Raw genomic sequence first — 17,656 nt, forward strand, 5'->3', positions numbered from 1 at the left:
TAAGTGGTTACTGGAGCCCATGGACATCTACAACGTAAATGCGCCACCCACCTTGAGATATAAGTTCTGAGATCTCAGTATAGTTACAACGTTATATGTACTAAGATTTAGATCTTTTTCCTCGATTGGTGACAGAAACCACATGTTTTTGGGCAACGTCTATAGACTCCGGTCATCACTTAAAGGAATTAAAAAATAACATAAAAATAGCTTTGCATGTACTTACATTGCTTTCATTAATCATTATCATACTCGATCCTGTAGACCAAATGGTAAACAGTCGACGTCGCCCAAAATACGTCATTACCAGGTATCAAAAGCACCGGTCACCGTCCTCGTCGAACCCGTCGCTTGTGACGAAGGGCTCGACGAGTACATTAACCTTCAGACACAGCCCACTGAGTTTTTCGCCGGATCTTCTCAGTGGGTCGCGTTTCCGATCCGGTGGTAGATTCTACGAAGCACGGCTCTTGCTAGGGTTCGTGTTAGCGACGTCATCAGGTTTGAGTCCCGTGAGCTCACCTACTAGTTAAGGTTACGCTGAAATAGCCTCTCAAGGCTATCAGCTTAGGTAGGAAAAAAAATAATTATTTGCCCATCTCTGGCAATAGAAAATTTCAATTTGTAATCTTTAGTTAAAATAAAATAAAAGTAGCATTTCTATTCTAAAAGATTGAAAATATTTCCATTCAAACCGATAGGCCGCTAGACGCTAGACCACTCCGGTAAATAGGCGCGTCGCGACTCACAATCAGTTGCAGGCCTATTGTACTCAAGTTATATCGCTAAGTATTGATTGCAACGTCTATTGTCTGATACTGTGTTTATGCTTTTCATAAAGTATACTTTTTAATAATAAAGATAAGATATTATTTGCTTTAAACAGTGTCTTCTGAACATGCTTTTTCTTTTTTTAATGCAGTCGACGATAAACATACTCGCTATTGTACCTGTATTTAAATAGTTACAGGAGCCTATAGACCTCAAAACGCGTACACCCCCTTAAAGTTTAGCTCTCCATTAAGTAACATTACTGATCTTTGCTTTTCAGTATTTAGAGGAATACATCTGCTACCATTGTGGACTCGGAATACGCCAAAAAACGAGAGATATTTACTAAAACATTGCATTAATTCTTTACAAAAATACTTAAAGTGAATATTGATCATCGCATCGTGCAAACATATACCGGTATATTGGACATCGTGTTTGCCCAACTAAAATGTTGTCCGTTGCACAATAAGCTCGAGTGACTCCATTTACTCATAATGCGCAGAGAGAGAGACTGCATTCAAAATATAAATAACAAATTTGTAGGATGTTTTACGGCGTCCGACGTCATGAAAGTTGAATTAGGTTTTTACGAGCTTTTCCCTCGTCGTGCTGTTGACGAAATCGCTCAGATAATTACTTGTGACATCAGTTTTATTACCAAATAAGTTTGATGATGTCTTTTAATGGAATTGTCAGATGATATACGCCCATATAGTCTGATGTTACAATAAAAATAGTGAGGACTTAGTTACCAATATTTTTTAATTACTTACAAAATTAGCGTCCCAATACATTTTTGAAAATTTATTGTTCGTGCGTAAAAACATTGAAGAATTCCCCAGAGTCTGTGATTTGCATAATGTGAACACTAGGAACAAACATAGGCTTGCGTTGCCGGCGGCTCGAATTGAGAAAATAAGCAACGCTTTTAGGGGGCTGGGTGTACAACTTTTCAACAAGCTCCCACTAAACGTTCAATTACTACCTGTTCATAGATTTAAGAAAACTGTCAAGGAACGTTTGTGCAACAAGGCATATTATAGTTAAGGATTATTTACTAGATGGCACTACGTGGGAATGAGGCGTTCGCTCCTGGCCTTTTCATTTTCATTTTTCATTCTTCATTAATATTACTTTTTTAACTGTATTTTTTGACTTGTTTTTTCGTATAATTTCTTCTTTAAAAAAAAATATTTGAGAAAAAAAAAAAAAAGTTGCTGAGTTTGTTTCGCCGTTTCTTCTCAGGACTGTGACTATTTTTGGAACCGGTGGTAGAGTTAACATTTTTATTTATATTTTGACATTCAACAACTGTGTTATGCTGACATCTAAGTTGAAGCTGGTGGTAGTACCTCTTGTGAGTCCGCGCGGGAAGGTACCACCGCCCTGCCTACTTCTGCCGTGAAGCAGTAATGCGTTTCGGTTTGAAGGGTGGGGCAGCCGTTGTAACTATACTGAGATCTTAGAACTTATATATCAAGGTGGGTGGCGCATTTATATTGTAGATGTCCATGGGTTCCAGTAACCACTTAACACCAGGTGGGCTGTGAGCTCGTCCACCCATCTAAGCATTAAAAAAAATATATTTTGAATTAGAATTTTGAATTTGAATGAATGTTAGCGATTGAATTTTAGTAAAGATGGTGTGATAGGAAGGCACAGGAAACCGAACGCTGAAACAGGAACAAAGCGTTTCCCTGACCTCAAACAAAAAATATCTATATACTATAGATGTATAGGAAAAGAAAATAGTTCAGTACTAACTTCGTTTAACTTCGTTTAAATTTTTTTTTGTTTCTAACTATCAAAGACATTTCGCACCATCGCGGTCAGGGTCATCCGTGGTTATCGCACCATCTCTTTCGAGGCGGCGTATGCTGGACGCCGCCTTGGGTCCTGGAGGCGGAGGCGCTCGCTGCTGACTATCAGTGGCGGGCTGACCTTCGTGTCCGGGGCGTGGCACGTCCCAGCCCCAGTGTGGTCAGAGCGCGGAGGGCCCAATCTCGGCGGTCCGTGCTGGAGTCCTGGTCCAGACGGCTGGCCGATCCTTCGGCTGGTCGTAGGACCGTCGAGGCGATTATCCCGGTTCTTGTGAATTGGGTGAATCGTGACAGAGGACGCCTCACTTTCCGGCTCACGCAGGTGCTCACTGGGCATGGTTGCTTCGGTGAGTTCCTGCACCGGATCGGAGCCGAGCCGACCGCAGAGTGCCACCATTGTGGTTGCGACTTGGACACGGCGGAGAACACGCTCGTCGCCTGCCCCGCATGGGAGGGGTGGCGCCGTGTCCTTGTCGCAAAAATAGGAAACGACTTGTCGTTGCCGGGTGTTGTGGCATCGATGCTCGGTGACGACGAGTCGTGGAAGACGATGCTCGACTTCTGCGAGTGCACCATCTCGCAGAAGGAGGCGGCGGGGCGCGTGAGAGACGCGCAAGCCCGCCGCCGTCGAGCGGGGGCCAGGGAGGCGGATCTCACCTAAGCCCTGGCCCTCTAAGTGTTTCGGGTCTCCCTCACATGTCGGCCTGGGGACCAGCGAAGGGGACCTAAGAAGACGATGTGCAAGCTGCTCTGCACGCGTTTTATGCAAGAGCATCCGGGTGATGGAAGGCCGGCTATCCTCAACCCACGCTGGTTCTGACCCAGCGGGGTATTCCAAGGGTAGACCATTCTAACCGGCGCCATCTAGGCGGGCTTCGGATAGCCTGCCGACCGAGAGGACTGATGGTCGTGGCGCCGACGACCGCCAGTCCGGCGTCCCGAGGGGGAGGGTGATGGGAGAGATGTGCTCCGCACTAAACGCTTCACCTTCCCCCCTTTGCTTTTTCATGAGTTCTGTCTCATGCGAGGTTTGGATGCTGGTTGTTGAGCGACAGGAGGTTTTAGTCGGTTCAACTCCGACATGCCCCGCCCTCCATCCCCAGTGGAGGGCGGAAGTCAGGCGATTTCCTCCTGACAAAAAAAAAAAAACTTTCAAAGACATTTAGAGTTGTCAAGTCAAAACAAAAGTGAAAATGTTTGGGATTGATTTTCCACCCCTAGAAAAACACTAAATCATTCACTTGTCTAATCTATACAAATAGGTATAATTGGAGTGTCTGCTTGTAATAATAAAATAACCACTTTTTACTGAATGCGTAAGTATGTGTACATATACCAAAATTACATTTTTTTTAATTTAGTCTGTCTGTTTGTTTGTTCCGGCTAATCTCTGGAACGGCTGGACTGATTTTGACGAGACTGTCACTGATAGGTAGCTGATGATATAAGGAGTAAATTAGGCTACTTTTTTAGACTACCTTCGCTCCGCGACTTCACCCGCGGTACAGTAACTGAGGGTAACATCGCGGGACTCAACTAGAAAGAGATATATATACATATATATAAATGTGATTAGTATGTTGCTGTATGAACGCGCAATGCAACACAAAAGTATATGCGGCCGACGTTACCCCGACTCAGTTGACCCCGCTCTGTCAATTGTCATTACTTTGTCTTACATTACGTGCGATGCACTAAGCAATTTTACTACAAGGGCGGCATTGAAAATTTCGGGAATTAACGAAGTGACACAACATTACTATTTAAAAATGTATTTATTGCTTTTCGAAGTATTCTCCGCGGAATTTGACACATTCTTCCATACGATGGAACCAATCATTGAAGCAACCATTCCATGCGGAAGTTGGGGTCTCCGAAATGGCCGTTTTGTAGACGTCCACAGCTTCTTCAGGTGATGAAAATCTCTGTCCACGCAATTTATTCTTTATTTTAGGGAAAGTATAGAAATCACTAGGGCTTAGGTCGGGGCTGTACGGCGGATGGTCTAATAATTCTATGTTTTCTTGCTCTAAAAACTCTTTTGTTCTGTGCTTTTGTTTTCCTACCTAAGCTGATAGCCCTAGCGGCTATGTCAGCGTAACCCTAACTTTAGTAGGTGAGCTCACGGGGCTCAAACCTGGTGACGTTGCTAACACGAACCCTAGCAAGAGCCGTGCTTCGCAGAATCTACCACCGGATCGGAAACGCGACCCACTGAGAAGATCCGGCGAAAAACTCAGTGGGCTGTGTCTGAGAGTTAATTTACTCGTCGAGCCCTTCGTCGCAAGCGACGGGTTCAACGAGAACGGTGACCGGTGCTTGAAGTACCTAAAAGCACCGTTAGTGGATCGGGAGGATCCGAGATGACGTGTTTTGGGCGACGTCGACTGCTTTCCATTCTGTCCGCAGGATCGGGAATGTAGTTACCGGCGGCCACGATGAGAGGGTTCTCGTGTCGTGCCGCTTTATCGAAGTGGCGCATGGACGCCGACTGAAGATACTTACTGATGGACTCTAAGTCCAGGTCGTCATGGAGGTCGACGTTTCTGACGAACCACGGGGCTCCGACGGCTATCCTGCAAAAACGGGATTGAATGATTTGAAATGATTTTAAGTGTATGCGGGCCGCGTGAGCGAACACTACACTTGCATAGGTCATGAAGGGCGTATGCAAGTTTTGTAGAGTGTCACCTTATTTCTAAGGGACATTTTACTTCTCCTACATATCATCGGGTAGAGACGTCCTAGAATGAAGGCGACACGGTCGCGTACCGTCTTGATGTGGTGTTCTGTGCGCGGTGTGAGAACTCGCATTGTCGTGATGGAGGATGATGCGGCGGTTGCAGTTCTCTTTACGGAATTCAGAAACGACCTGTGGCAAACAAATGCTAGCATACCATTCTGCATGAACCGTTCTTTGTCCCTCAAGAGGAATAGTCGTAACATGGCCAGTTTTGGAGACAAACGTGGCCACCATTTTTTTTGCAACACTCCGTGAACGAACAATTTTTGTTGGCTTTAACTCATTTTCGAACACCCAAACTCGTGACTGGTTTTTTGTTTCGGGTTCGTACGCGTATATCCAGGATTCGTCACCTGATACAATGTTGTAGACAGTATTTGAGGATCCTGCGTGAAATCTTTCGAGAGTTCTGACGCACCAAGTAACGCGAGCCGCTTTTTGCTCTTCACAGAGCGAATGCGGTATCCATCGGGAAAACAACTATTTTACACCTAATTGTTCATGCAAGATTATTTGTATTTGACTCATGCCAATGTCTAAAGTTGCCTGAATTTCGCGGTATGTCACGTGTCGATCTTCCTCAATCAGCTTACGCACAGCATCAACGTTTTCTTGGGTGACTGCAGTTTTTGGACGACCTTGACGGGGATCATCACTGAGCTTGACACGTCCACGTTGAAACTCAGCAAACCAGCGATAAATTGTGGTTTTGGATGGGGCTTCATCACCAAATGCAGAAATCATCCGGTCAATACACTGTTTTTGTGTTAAACCACTTCGAAAGTCATAATAAATCATCGGTCTTGAATTTTCTCGAGTCAATTCCATTTTCTCAACGACTAAACAAGTTTGACAAAACCTCGTGACAAGACCGAGAATCTTTTTTTAAATAAATAAATGGTATTCGATTTTTAAAACCAAGGAGTTTTCAATTAAAAAGATTTTAATATGACAGGAACAGTGGAAATATTCCATTCCCGATACTTTTAGTGCAGCCTAGTACTATACTATTCGGATAAACCATCCATAATCTTATAGAGCGTCAGATGTTTGTTAAACATGAAACATAAGAAATAGGAATGTTCTTTTAATGGACACATGTTGAACCCTTGAAATTTTTCTCCTCGGTCAATTGTTATTCAGAACAGATACGACCGCTCGTGGACTTGGGCTGCCCTTTTTTACTGTCATAATACGACATGCATACGTTTTTGTGATCATAGATACTAAATGTAACGTATAATAAATGGTTTATCTCAATTTTATATATCTTTAGAAACATCAGGGGTTTTAAGTCTTACCAAATATTCAGCAGGGTTCAACAGTGATCGGGGTATCTAATTTGAGTATCTCAGCTAAAGAAACTAGATCTATTTAAGAATTAAATTTCTGATTTGTTATTTTTATTGAAAACCCTTCTATTTATTTGTTAATTATTATTATTATTAGTAAGGATTATTGTATAAGTGATTTAAGAGCCTAAAGACAACACAGCCTGTATATCTCCACCAACCTTGATATATGAAGTCAATTGCTAAGCACAGCATCTGCAAATACAAGCCGATACCTTAAATAGCTTACTAACCCGTAAATGTAAATTGACATTAAATTCCAAGACCGTTTTTATTTTATATCTCTGAACTGTAAATATCAATTAAATTTGTGTGGATTTTCTCGCGAGTTTTGACATCTATATATTAATACGTGAAGCAAAAACTTTGTATCCCTTTTTACAAAAATTGCGCGGACGGAGGAGTATGAAATTTTCCACACTTATAGAGAATATAGAGAAGAAGTGCACAATGCTAATATTTTTATTAAATAATGCATAAAAGATACATTAAATCAATAAAGAAAACATTACACACACTACATACCATGTATTTGACGCACACACGCATGCATAATCACGTCCTTACGGACCCAAGTATTGATTAATTTATAGGAAAGAAAAAACGTGAGATGATACCGTATTTTAAATTCAATACTTTTTTTAATTTCCTAACTTATGGTTAATTCGCGTTTAAATAATTTATAATTACATCGTACGTAACTTAACAATTGAAGCGGTAAAAGAGTTTGAAATATAAGATATTGTGAAAAAAAATTAAACTAAATTGAGATTTGGATCACTTCTAGGTGGTTCTAGATATGTCTACGACTCAACAATCTTGTAATCTCCATAGACCCAGGCCACTGTGTTTTTCGCCGGATCTCATTAAGTCGCGATTCCGATCCGATGGTAGATTCTGCAAAGCACTGCTCTTGCTAGGGCTAGTCTTAACAAATTATCTCAAGATGAGCCCGTGAATTCACCAATAAGCGTCTATGCGAAGCCGGAACAACCCCTTAGAGCAAATAGGTAGGAAAAAAGAAGAAAAAAATATGTGAATTAAACTATTAATGTTGTTACAAACATACTTGAAACTTCTTTTGTTTTTTGATACATTCGAATGGTTTTCAAATTAATTATTAAATAAAAATTCACTAAAAAAATACGCTGAAATTAATTAACAAATTTAATGATAACATGAATAAGAACTTTAACATCGCGGTAGCGTCGTCAATAAATGCACCAAATTATTTTATTACTAATTTATTGTGTACAACTATTTATTCTTTAATTTAGTTATTATATACTTTCTCTCAGTTCATGATTTTCGAATCATAACCCTTCACAAATCATATACGAGTTAATTTTTCCAATGTCCTACCTTTTCTTGAGAAATCAAAATCAATGGGAAAATGTTATTATGGCTTTATACTTCTAAAGCCGTAGTGTGGAAGAGGAGTGTTTCCATCGTATAATCCTGGCTGCTCAGTCTGTGGACGTTACATAACGGTCGGATGGTTCCTGCGGGAACGATCGCCTAGATTGGATGGCCTCGGGTTGGTCTAGGATACGTCCGTATCGTCTGAACGTAGCCGGCTTATTGCCGATCTAGATTAGAATTTTCTTGACTTTTGATTCTTCAGTTACGATCGTCTGTGATTTTAGTTTAGGATATTAAATAAAAAAGTTTGGTTAGAAAAATAGCTATACCATTAAACTGTTGTCTATGTTGTTTTCCTTTGAAACTCTTAGTTGTAACATAATAGTACTCATTTTGATTGTTATGAAGGATTTACTATTTATAACTAATATTATAAAGCTGAAGGGTTTGTTTGTTTGAACGCGCTAATCTCAGGAACTACTGGTCTGATTTGAAAAATTCTTTCAGTGTTAGATAGCCTATTTATTGAGGAAGGCTATAGGCTGCATAGCATCGTAGTAAGACCGATAAAAGTGGAGCACCAATATTGTTTCAAAATATCTTCACTTTCTACGTAAATGAAAAGGGGGTTAAATTTAGCGTTATGCCAAAGTAACTATTCGAGTCGCGGGCAAAAGCTAGTAACTAATAATTGTGAATCTCAATTTTTATTCTCACTTAATTGGCTTAATATATTACTTTCGAAATATATCACGCGTCATATGTGAATTAGAATTCAGTTTAAAATAATAAAATCATACAAAATTAGCATTGAGGCTTCTATCCGTAAACAGAACTAATATCTGCATATGCACAAAGTCCTACTGTCATTTTTCTTTTGCTTGTCTGTGTTGTCCGCTAACAACGGCCCGTGGAATTAATCTCAATGTAGCCCCCAGCGGTGTTTTTTCCCGTTAAGGGCTATCGCTTCAACCCTACTCAATTAAATAAATGTTCTGATAATCTGTAGATTAAAACTGGGAACTTTTTATGGTAATTGCCAAAGAGTTAACGCCTTTTTTATGTTACATTTTTGCGCTTAAGTGAATCGAAGCGACCGTTCAGAGACAAATGCTTCAAGCTTTGAAAAAAATTAGAGATTCTAATAACTAAACAGATATCTATTGAACTGATTAGAGGTTATGTAGTGTCAATAGTACAACAGTTTACAACAGGTGCTGCTGTATCAATTTATTCGATCTATCATAAGTGCGTAAGTATTACTTTTTCTATAAGGACTTTCACAAAATCAGCACAGATTTATTATAAAAAACATTGCAGCACTTATCTAATTATCTTTCAACCCACAAACGCCCACTAATGTATGACAGGCTCTTACGGTGATATAAAAAACACAAATGCCGATTTAAAAAAATTGAAGAATACTATACTTATATTTCATTTTACAAAACATACTAAATTCTGTTATAAAGGATTGTACCAGCTTGTTTGAGCCACATGCTCGTATATTTATGGATTGAGAAAGTGAAACTAATTTCAGAAATAATTAAGGTTTAAGATTACTTCATGAATTGATTATTTATTATTATTTCTTCATGAACAGGAAGGCGTGGTGAAACAAGCAAGCAAGAAGCATAGTGCATCGAGTGATCAACACTTCAAGCTAAACATGACCTTCAGCAATGAAGGGACGAATAAGAAAGAAGAAGAAGATTACTTCAAATTCAGAAATATTAAATAATTGAAAGCTGTTTAATTCATAATAGTGCTATTTTATATTTATATGATTTACCTAATTTCTAGATAGATTTAAAGCAAAGATTAGCGAATCGTGGTCACACTTCATTGCTAATATCGGTATTTGTATGAGACACATCAATTTCTTGGAACAACTCGCGTGCTAACTGACATAAGTTAATTTTACTTTATTACAAGTCAATGCATATTGTGCAATGTTCGTCGTATTGGAGGAGAACGGTGACCGGTGGTTGGATAGTATAAAAGCATCGAGACTGGATCCAGAAGATTCGATTAGATTTGTTTTGGAAGACGACAGCTTCGCTTTTCCCCGTCGTCTGGGTCAGATTTGTAATTAGAAGCGGCCGCGATAAGAGGGTTTAAAATTCCACCCAATCAGATATACTCAGCCTTTTTTTTTCTTTTTTTTAATGCTTAGATGGGTGGACGAGCTCACAGGCCACCTGGTGTTAAGTGGTTACTGGAGCCCATAGATATCTACAACGTAAATGCGCCACCCACCTTGAGATATGAATTCTTAGGTCTCAAGTATAGTTACGACGGCTGCCCCACCCTTGGGGTGGTGGTACCTAACCGCGCGGACTCACAAGAGGTCATACGACCAGTAATTATTTAATTAAAAAAAAAAACTATCTCTGCGTAAACGGAATACAGGTCCAAGGACATAGCGATAGGGGTGTGGGACAAATAGAAAGTACTATACTAGTGCGTACAATTGTGAAAAGGACTGCGCAAAAGCCAACCGCGACGAAGGGGTCCGATGGTACAGTCACGAACATAATACAAAGTATTTAAAAAAAACAAAATTCATACGTATATTACAATACTATTACAATTTACATGGCAAGATATACAGACAACGATTTATGTTTATAGATATGTTTATTTTTCGTTCTCTAACCAAAGCAGTCTACGCCTTACCTAAAATTAGATTATTATCTATAGATGCCATAATATAAAAAGATGTGTGTGGTGTCGTGGGACACCGGATAGGAACGAAGTTCCTTATTATAAAAATATTAATTTTAAGTTCTATTCGAGGTATAAAGAAAATAAAACTGGAGGTTTCGCAAAAAACCACGGTCATTCGTTAACGCGCGAACTTATTGTGGTACACTTCATTCACGGCTGTTTGCATAAGATTTAGTGTATTGCGCAAACGAACGCTCTGAGATCGTAGTCAATGCATGATAAAAAAATATGTTATTTTTATGTACGTTATTACAAAGTTAACTCGTACACTGTGTGCATTACTAATTTGTACGTTATTACAAAGTCAAGTCGTACACTGTGTGCATTACTAATAAAAAATCTTACATTACGGACGTTTTTTCCCGATTAGTGTACCCCTCCGCATCGTCCCATAAGGAACTTCGTTCCAAAAATTACTGCTCAGAAAGAAAAATAATTTTGAATTTTCAAATGAATAAATGCAATGGATGTCTTTTATTTGCAGTGAATTAGACGAATCAGAGGTACTTAATAAAATCTTCTCGACATTTTGAACAGCACTATTATTCTTGGTTCCATAATAATGTATTTCAAAAAATCCGATAAATCGAAAAACAATGACAATCATAAATTCGTTCTCAAGTGTACTTTTGTTGTAGGGCTTCCAGCTTTGTCTGGATCGGTACCCATTTCACGGATTTTCAAACCGCCTAGTGTGCGCACTTATTACTTTTATTTCAACAAACAAAGAAGAAATGGGGTGCTTTCAGAAATATAAGTCATGGCAGAGCGAATAGTGTATTTTAACCGATTTTTTTTGTTTTTAAATAAGTAGATATTTCTGAGGATATTGTCGCAATTACTTTGTAGGAGTACCTGTCTCGTACGGATAAGTACTATAGTCTTGCGTATCCGCCGTGAAGCAGTGCAGTTTGAAGGGTCCCAAATGTCCTATCTGTAATATAATACAATTAGGACTTCGATTTCATGTCTCGAGATGGGTTGTGGAGTAGCATTCACGTTCTAATTTCTATAAATTACATTCAGTGTTAAACACTAGAGCGTCCAACAACCAAGTTACCGAAAGGTGTAAAAAAAATTAGTAGTATTAGTAGTAGTTAGTTAATTATTAGTAGTATTGTAGTTTTCTTCATTTTTCATCCTTAAATCAATATGTTCTCTTGTAATAGAGAATGCTGTGTATAAGAGAGCCGATCTCTTCACCACATATATATATTTTAAATTATATTTAAAAAAAATATATATATCCTTTAATAAAAATAAATTATAAGCTAGTCAATATGTTACTGCCATCTATAGGAGCAATGAGAAACTAATAACAAGCCATCTAGTGGCTGACGCCCGTAAACAGAATGTGTTAAAGACAAACGACCTAGCTCGCTCTCTCCCTCTCTCTCAGGTCGAGTGGTTCGCGAGACGCTCTGTTTATTTTCTCACTCTCGTTCGTCCTAAATTGTATCTTTTCTCTCTAGACGTAACTAATCTGTCACGAGTTAAATTTTACTCTCAATGCGCCTAAAGAAGTTTCACTTCATAAAATATAAAAAAAGCGAAATAGAAATTTGTGACAGCCAAATAGCCTGCGACTCGTGGCTCTGCGAGAGCTAATCTTAATCAAATCTTAATCTCTTCAAATCTCTCTTAATCAAATACTTTTGGAGAGAATCACACACCAATTCTTTGGGATCCATAACGAACATATTTCGTGCCTCTGCATAAATATTGTGATCGTTCTGTCTTCCGCAAATTCCGATTTACGGCTAAGAGAGAATGGCTAACGAATAAACATCTCAATTCCTTTATCTACAGAAATCTAATATCGCAAATGTGTAATAACAAATATTTTCATTATTTCATAATGAGTTTCGTTTATAAACTTATCGATTTATTCCTTACCGTTTGCATACGTTGAAGATGTGAAAGCAACACCAAGGTAAATACATAATATGCAAAAGGGAGACTCTACCTTAAGTTCTTTACTTACGATACCATTTTGACATTTAGCCTATTAATTCCCTAATATATCTTTAAAATATGTATATCGACGCTTGAAAGGCAAACGTAACTAAGCGACAATGCGTGAACTTTACAGTAGACTAATTTAAAGTGGAAATACCTGAAAATAAAATTTATTTTAACGAATCTAGCTGTAGTAGAATCTAGCTAGTAGCTGTAGGATTGAAATGAATTTAATAGACCTACAAATATATATTTTTTGCGCATCGAATACGGTTATTGCCTATCATTTATGTACAAAGCAGTTATTGTCGCTTAGTCACGTTTGCCTTTCAATCGTCGATATGTAAATGGTAATAATAAATAATGCGGGTAGGTGTGTATACACACTCTTTTGATCTGCGGCACGCTCGATATCAAATCGCTTTCGTAGTGCCTCAATCGATAAATAAAATACCTAAACTTTTGTATAAAATAAAACAAACAAAAGTAATCCGTCCGACGGGAGACACATCAACGGGAAAAACAAAATTGTTATTTTTATTTAATTCCGAGCATTTTCATATTTATCTACCTTTTAAGCCTTCCCTGGACTTCCACAAATAATTCAAGACCAAAATTAGCTAAATCGCTTCATCCGTTCTCGAGTTTTAGCGAAACTAACGAACAGCAATTCATTTTTAGATATATAGATATTCAATATTCAATATAACTAAAGCTATCCATTAGTTGCTTATAAATAACGAATGACAAACAGAGAAGATGAAAATTGTATGTCACTGTTTTACCCTTGCCTATTTATATTACATATTATTATTATTATGTATATATCTGAGACGACTTGTAGGTTCCTAACGTTTTGTGGGTCGCCCCACATTTGTTTTGAGGAACGAGTAAATGGTCCCTTGAGAGTTGAGCTTGGTCAAAGGCTCAGACATGTAGGTCGGAGACGAAGGGTTAAGCATAGTTTGTAATTACCTAAAACGTCAGCTTTTACGTTAAGATAATCCATGTATTCGAAATTTGTTACATGTACATTGTAAATGTTGACGATTGACTTCCACGGTGAAGGAATAACATCGTGTAATAAAAATGAAACCCGCAAAATTATAATTTGCGTAATTACTGGTGGTAGGACCTCTTGTGAGTCCGCGCGGGTGGGTACCACCGCCCTGCCTATTTCTGCCGTGAAGCAGTAATGCGTTTCGGTTTGAAGGGTGGGGCAGCCGTTGTAACTATACTTGAGACCTTAGAACTTGTATCTCAAGGTGGGTGGCGCATTTACGTTGTGGATGTCTATGGGCCCCAGTAACCACTTAACACCAGGTGGGCTGTGAGCTCGTCCACCCATCTAAGCAATAAAAAAAAAAAAAAAAAAAAAAAAAAAAAAAAAAAAAAAAAAAAAAAAAAACATGAGAATTTTTTTTTTTCGCATATTCGTTAAGCTGAATTACATTTTATTATTAGTGTTCGAGTGAAGAAGTGAATTGTGGGCTTGCAACTGCGAGTATCGATATACGATCCTGCGTTATTCATGCCACAAAGCTCTTTTTTTTAATTGCCTTTGTAGGCACACGAGCATACGGCCCACCTGATGTTAAGTGGTTACTGGAGCCCGTAGACATCCACGACGTAAATGCGCCACCCACCTTGAGATAAGTTCTAAAGTCTCAAGTACTACAACGGCTGCCCCACCCTTCAAACCAAAACGAATTACTGCTTCACGGCAGAAATAGGCAGGGTGGTGGTACCTACCCGCGCGGACTCACAAGAGTTCCTACCACCGGGCTTAAATCTAAATCAACAACATTTTTGATCTTTTCAACTTAATTTAAGCGATTGTGAGTAGCTTTTGAACGGCAGGTTTTTTGGTTATTGTCTCGATTGACTATTCTTTATACCTTCATGAGCTGGAGTTGCTGAGTGACGGCTTCGCTTCGCTTGGTCTGCGGGTGCTCGCCGCCTGCCACCAGGAAAGAGCCCAGGTACTGTCAACAAAACAAAAAAAACAGTTTAATAAATAAAACCAAGAAAAAACTGTACTTGTAATATTTTACAATCAAGCACCCTTCTTTTTCCAGAAACACGAGGTCCCCTATTGATTTCTCTGACGAAGAAATCTAAGCCCTCAAACGTAAACTGTATATTATATTTTGCCATTTTTTAATTACAAAGTCTCAATTTTAACCGACTTCAAAAGAGGAGGAGGTTCTCAAATCGACTGTATGTTTTTTTTCTTCCTCCGAGATTAGTTAACGCTAGTCCGTTTAAATATTTATTGTAATTGTTTAACGATGTACACGCGTTCTGTGGCAGTATTTATGATTACACAACTTATTAGCCTATTTCTGCAACGAAGCTGGCGTCTGCTACTTGGATGTTCTGCTATTTAGTTGTATCAATAAAATGATCATTAGCTCACAAGCTAACAAGAAATCACGTGATATATATCATCTCAATTATTGGTACAGGGCAATAATTGACATCTTGAATTTAAACTAAGAACAATTGTAAAATAATAAAATGATATATTATGAAATTAAATACTTAAGTATAAAAGAACTACAGTAAAATAGAAATAAAGCAATTGTTTTTTTTTTATACCTATTCGCTGTTATCCTGACGGGTAATTTCGGCTACGCCCGGATGGGTAGGTGAGCTCACGGTCTCAACCTGAGAGAATTGACTTACACTAGCCCTAGTAAGAACAGTGCTTCGCAAAATCTATCACCGGATCGGATTCGCGACCCACTGAGAAGATCCGGTGAGAAACTCAGTGGGCTGTGTCTACGGGTTAATTCGCTCGCCGAACTCTTCGTCGTAATAATAGATATGGTTCGACGAGCACGGTGACCGGTGCTTGAGGGTCCTAAAAGCATTTAGACACAAGCATTTAGAGAACAATTCATAAAACTTTATTTGATTTAAATTAATTTTGATTAAGTTTTATTTAGTCGGATTTCTTTTTTGTAAAAATTTTGGTAATATAAATTTTCAATTGCAACAAATTAGTCATCCGGATTCCGTGATGTGAAAAATATCACGTGTTCCGACACACACACACAATATAATACACTTCCACCTAATTAAGATTAAAGCAATTATTGGACAATGAACATGATTGAACGGGGGTCCGACCCTTTAGGTATGTTCCCCATAAATTCTGTGGGGTTCCTCATTATTGAAGCATGAGGAATCCAAATTAGGCTGCGATCACAATATTCATTACATTTATTGGACAGTTTAAATTTTGTTTGTATCGTGTGCCGTCGATATTATGTTGAAAACAATTTTTGTGAACTTAACACGTTCGCGTGAGCAATGTCTTATAACATCGTGTTTTTAAAATATGAAATGGCGTAACGTCATATAATGGCCTCTAGATTATCATATTAATTTTGTCGGTACTTCTTTGGACGTCTATTGTATGAGCAAATTCCTATGGCGCATCTAATTAGCGCCGCAACTCATTCGATTTTCATAGACTACACCGCCGCGTTCCCTAAAAAAAATCATCATAAGATGTACGTATATTATTATGGCGGGACGTTTTTAGACGTTGCTAAACTTTGTATGGGAAAAAGGTGCGCCACAGTAGCAATATGCAAAATGCAAATGATAGCAAATGATGAAATAGATGAAGCAAAATGAACTAAAGATAACATTTAAATCGACTCATAAAGCTGTGAGAGCTTGTTAATTTTTGGATTCGAGACGTTCTCTCTCTCTCTTTCCCGCATCGTAGTTCTGTGTATCAGTTTTGTACGTTGACGTCACTGTACGAATGATACGGTTTCTGTCTACAGTATCATTCATTCTCCCTCCCTCACCAAATAATAATACTTAAATCTTTATTGTTACCTTAAAAAGAATATTATGCTATTAAGAAAGGGGACAGGTTTATTCTTCACGGATTCCAAAGAATATACAGTCAATCGTCACTTAACTTAGTTTACTTATACCTAACTTTACTGGTGGTAGGAGCTCTTGTGAGTCCGCACGGGTAGGTACTACCACCCTGCCTGTTTCAGCCGTGAAGCAGTAATGTGTTTCGGTTTGAAGGGTATAAATTATACTGAGACCTTAGAACTCATGTCTCAAGGTATTTTTTTTTATTGCTTAGATGAGTGGACGAGCTCACAGCCCACCTGGAATTAAGTGGTTACTGGAGCCATTAGATATCTACAATGTAAATGCGCCACCCACCTTGAGATATAAGTTCTAAGGCTGCCCCATCCTTGAAACCGAAACGCATTACTGCTTTACTGCAGAAAAAGGCAGGGTGGTGGTACCTACCCGGGTGGACTCACAAGAGGTCCTACCACCAGTAAAGTGGCGGCATTGTAGTTGTCTATAGGCTCCAGTAACCACTTAACAGCAGGTGGGATGTGAGCTCCTCCACTTATAAAAAAAAAACTTAAAATCAAATCGTAAAGGTACTTTTAATTGTGTCTTAAATTAATTATTTAATTTAAATACATTAAAACACGTCCTTACGCTTGTACAACCATCGTGCTCCCTTCGTAGGGAATGAAAATGTTTAATGTTTCACGATTTACGACTGTCATTTCGTTTTTAATCTCGAATATACATATGATGGACATCTGCTAAGTAACTGCCCACGTAATGAATACGTTCGTTCGTAAATTTCTCAGTTATGTTGAGAATTCAATAAAAGAGTTGGCTAATTTATTCGAGGCCTCGCCTTCGTATTGAGCATAGTTGGTGGAGCCCATAGATATTACCCATCTTGATATTGTCCTAGGCGTCTAACCTTGATTCCAAGTTAGACCAGCTTAAAAATTAGATTTATCCCGCCTATTTCTGCTGTGAAGCAGTCGATGGTCGTTAGGCAAAACGGATTGAGACTTCGATTTCATGTCTCAAAGCGGATGTCGGTATCATCGGATGTCGGGATG

At 38.7% G+C, this 17,656-nt stretch overlaps 1 protein-coding gene across 2 annotated transcripts in view; it reads right to left on the minus strand.

The window, feature by feature from the left end:
• The window catches only part of LOC114240815 (EGFR adapter protein), a 316,447-nt gene that overhangs the window by 93,918 nt on the left and 204,873 nt on the right, over positions 1-17,656 (minus strand). For both annotated transcript variants that reach the window (XM_089729671.1, XM_028171504.2), the window contains one exon: positions 14,639-14,725. In XM_089729671.1, coding sequence (XP_089585797.1) covers positions 14,639-14,725 — 87 coding nt within the window. The remainder of the gene's footprint in view (positions 1-14,638; positions 14,726-17,656) is intronic.

The sequence above is a fragment of the Bombyx mandarina genome, chromosome 09, assembly GCF_030267445.1.
Source record: "Bombyx mandarina strain Sakado chromosome 09, ASM3026744v2".
Lineage (NCBI taxonomy): Eukaryota > Metazoa > Arthropoda > Insecta > Lepidoptera > Bombycidae > Bombyx > Bombyx mandarina.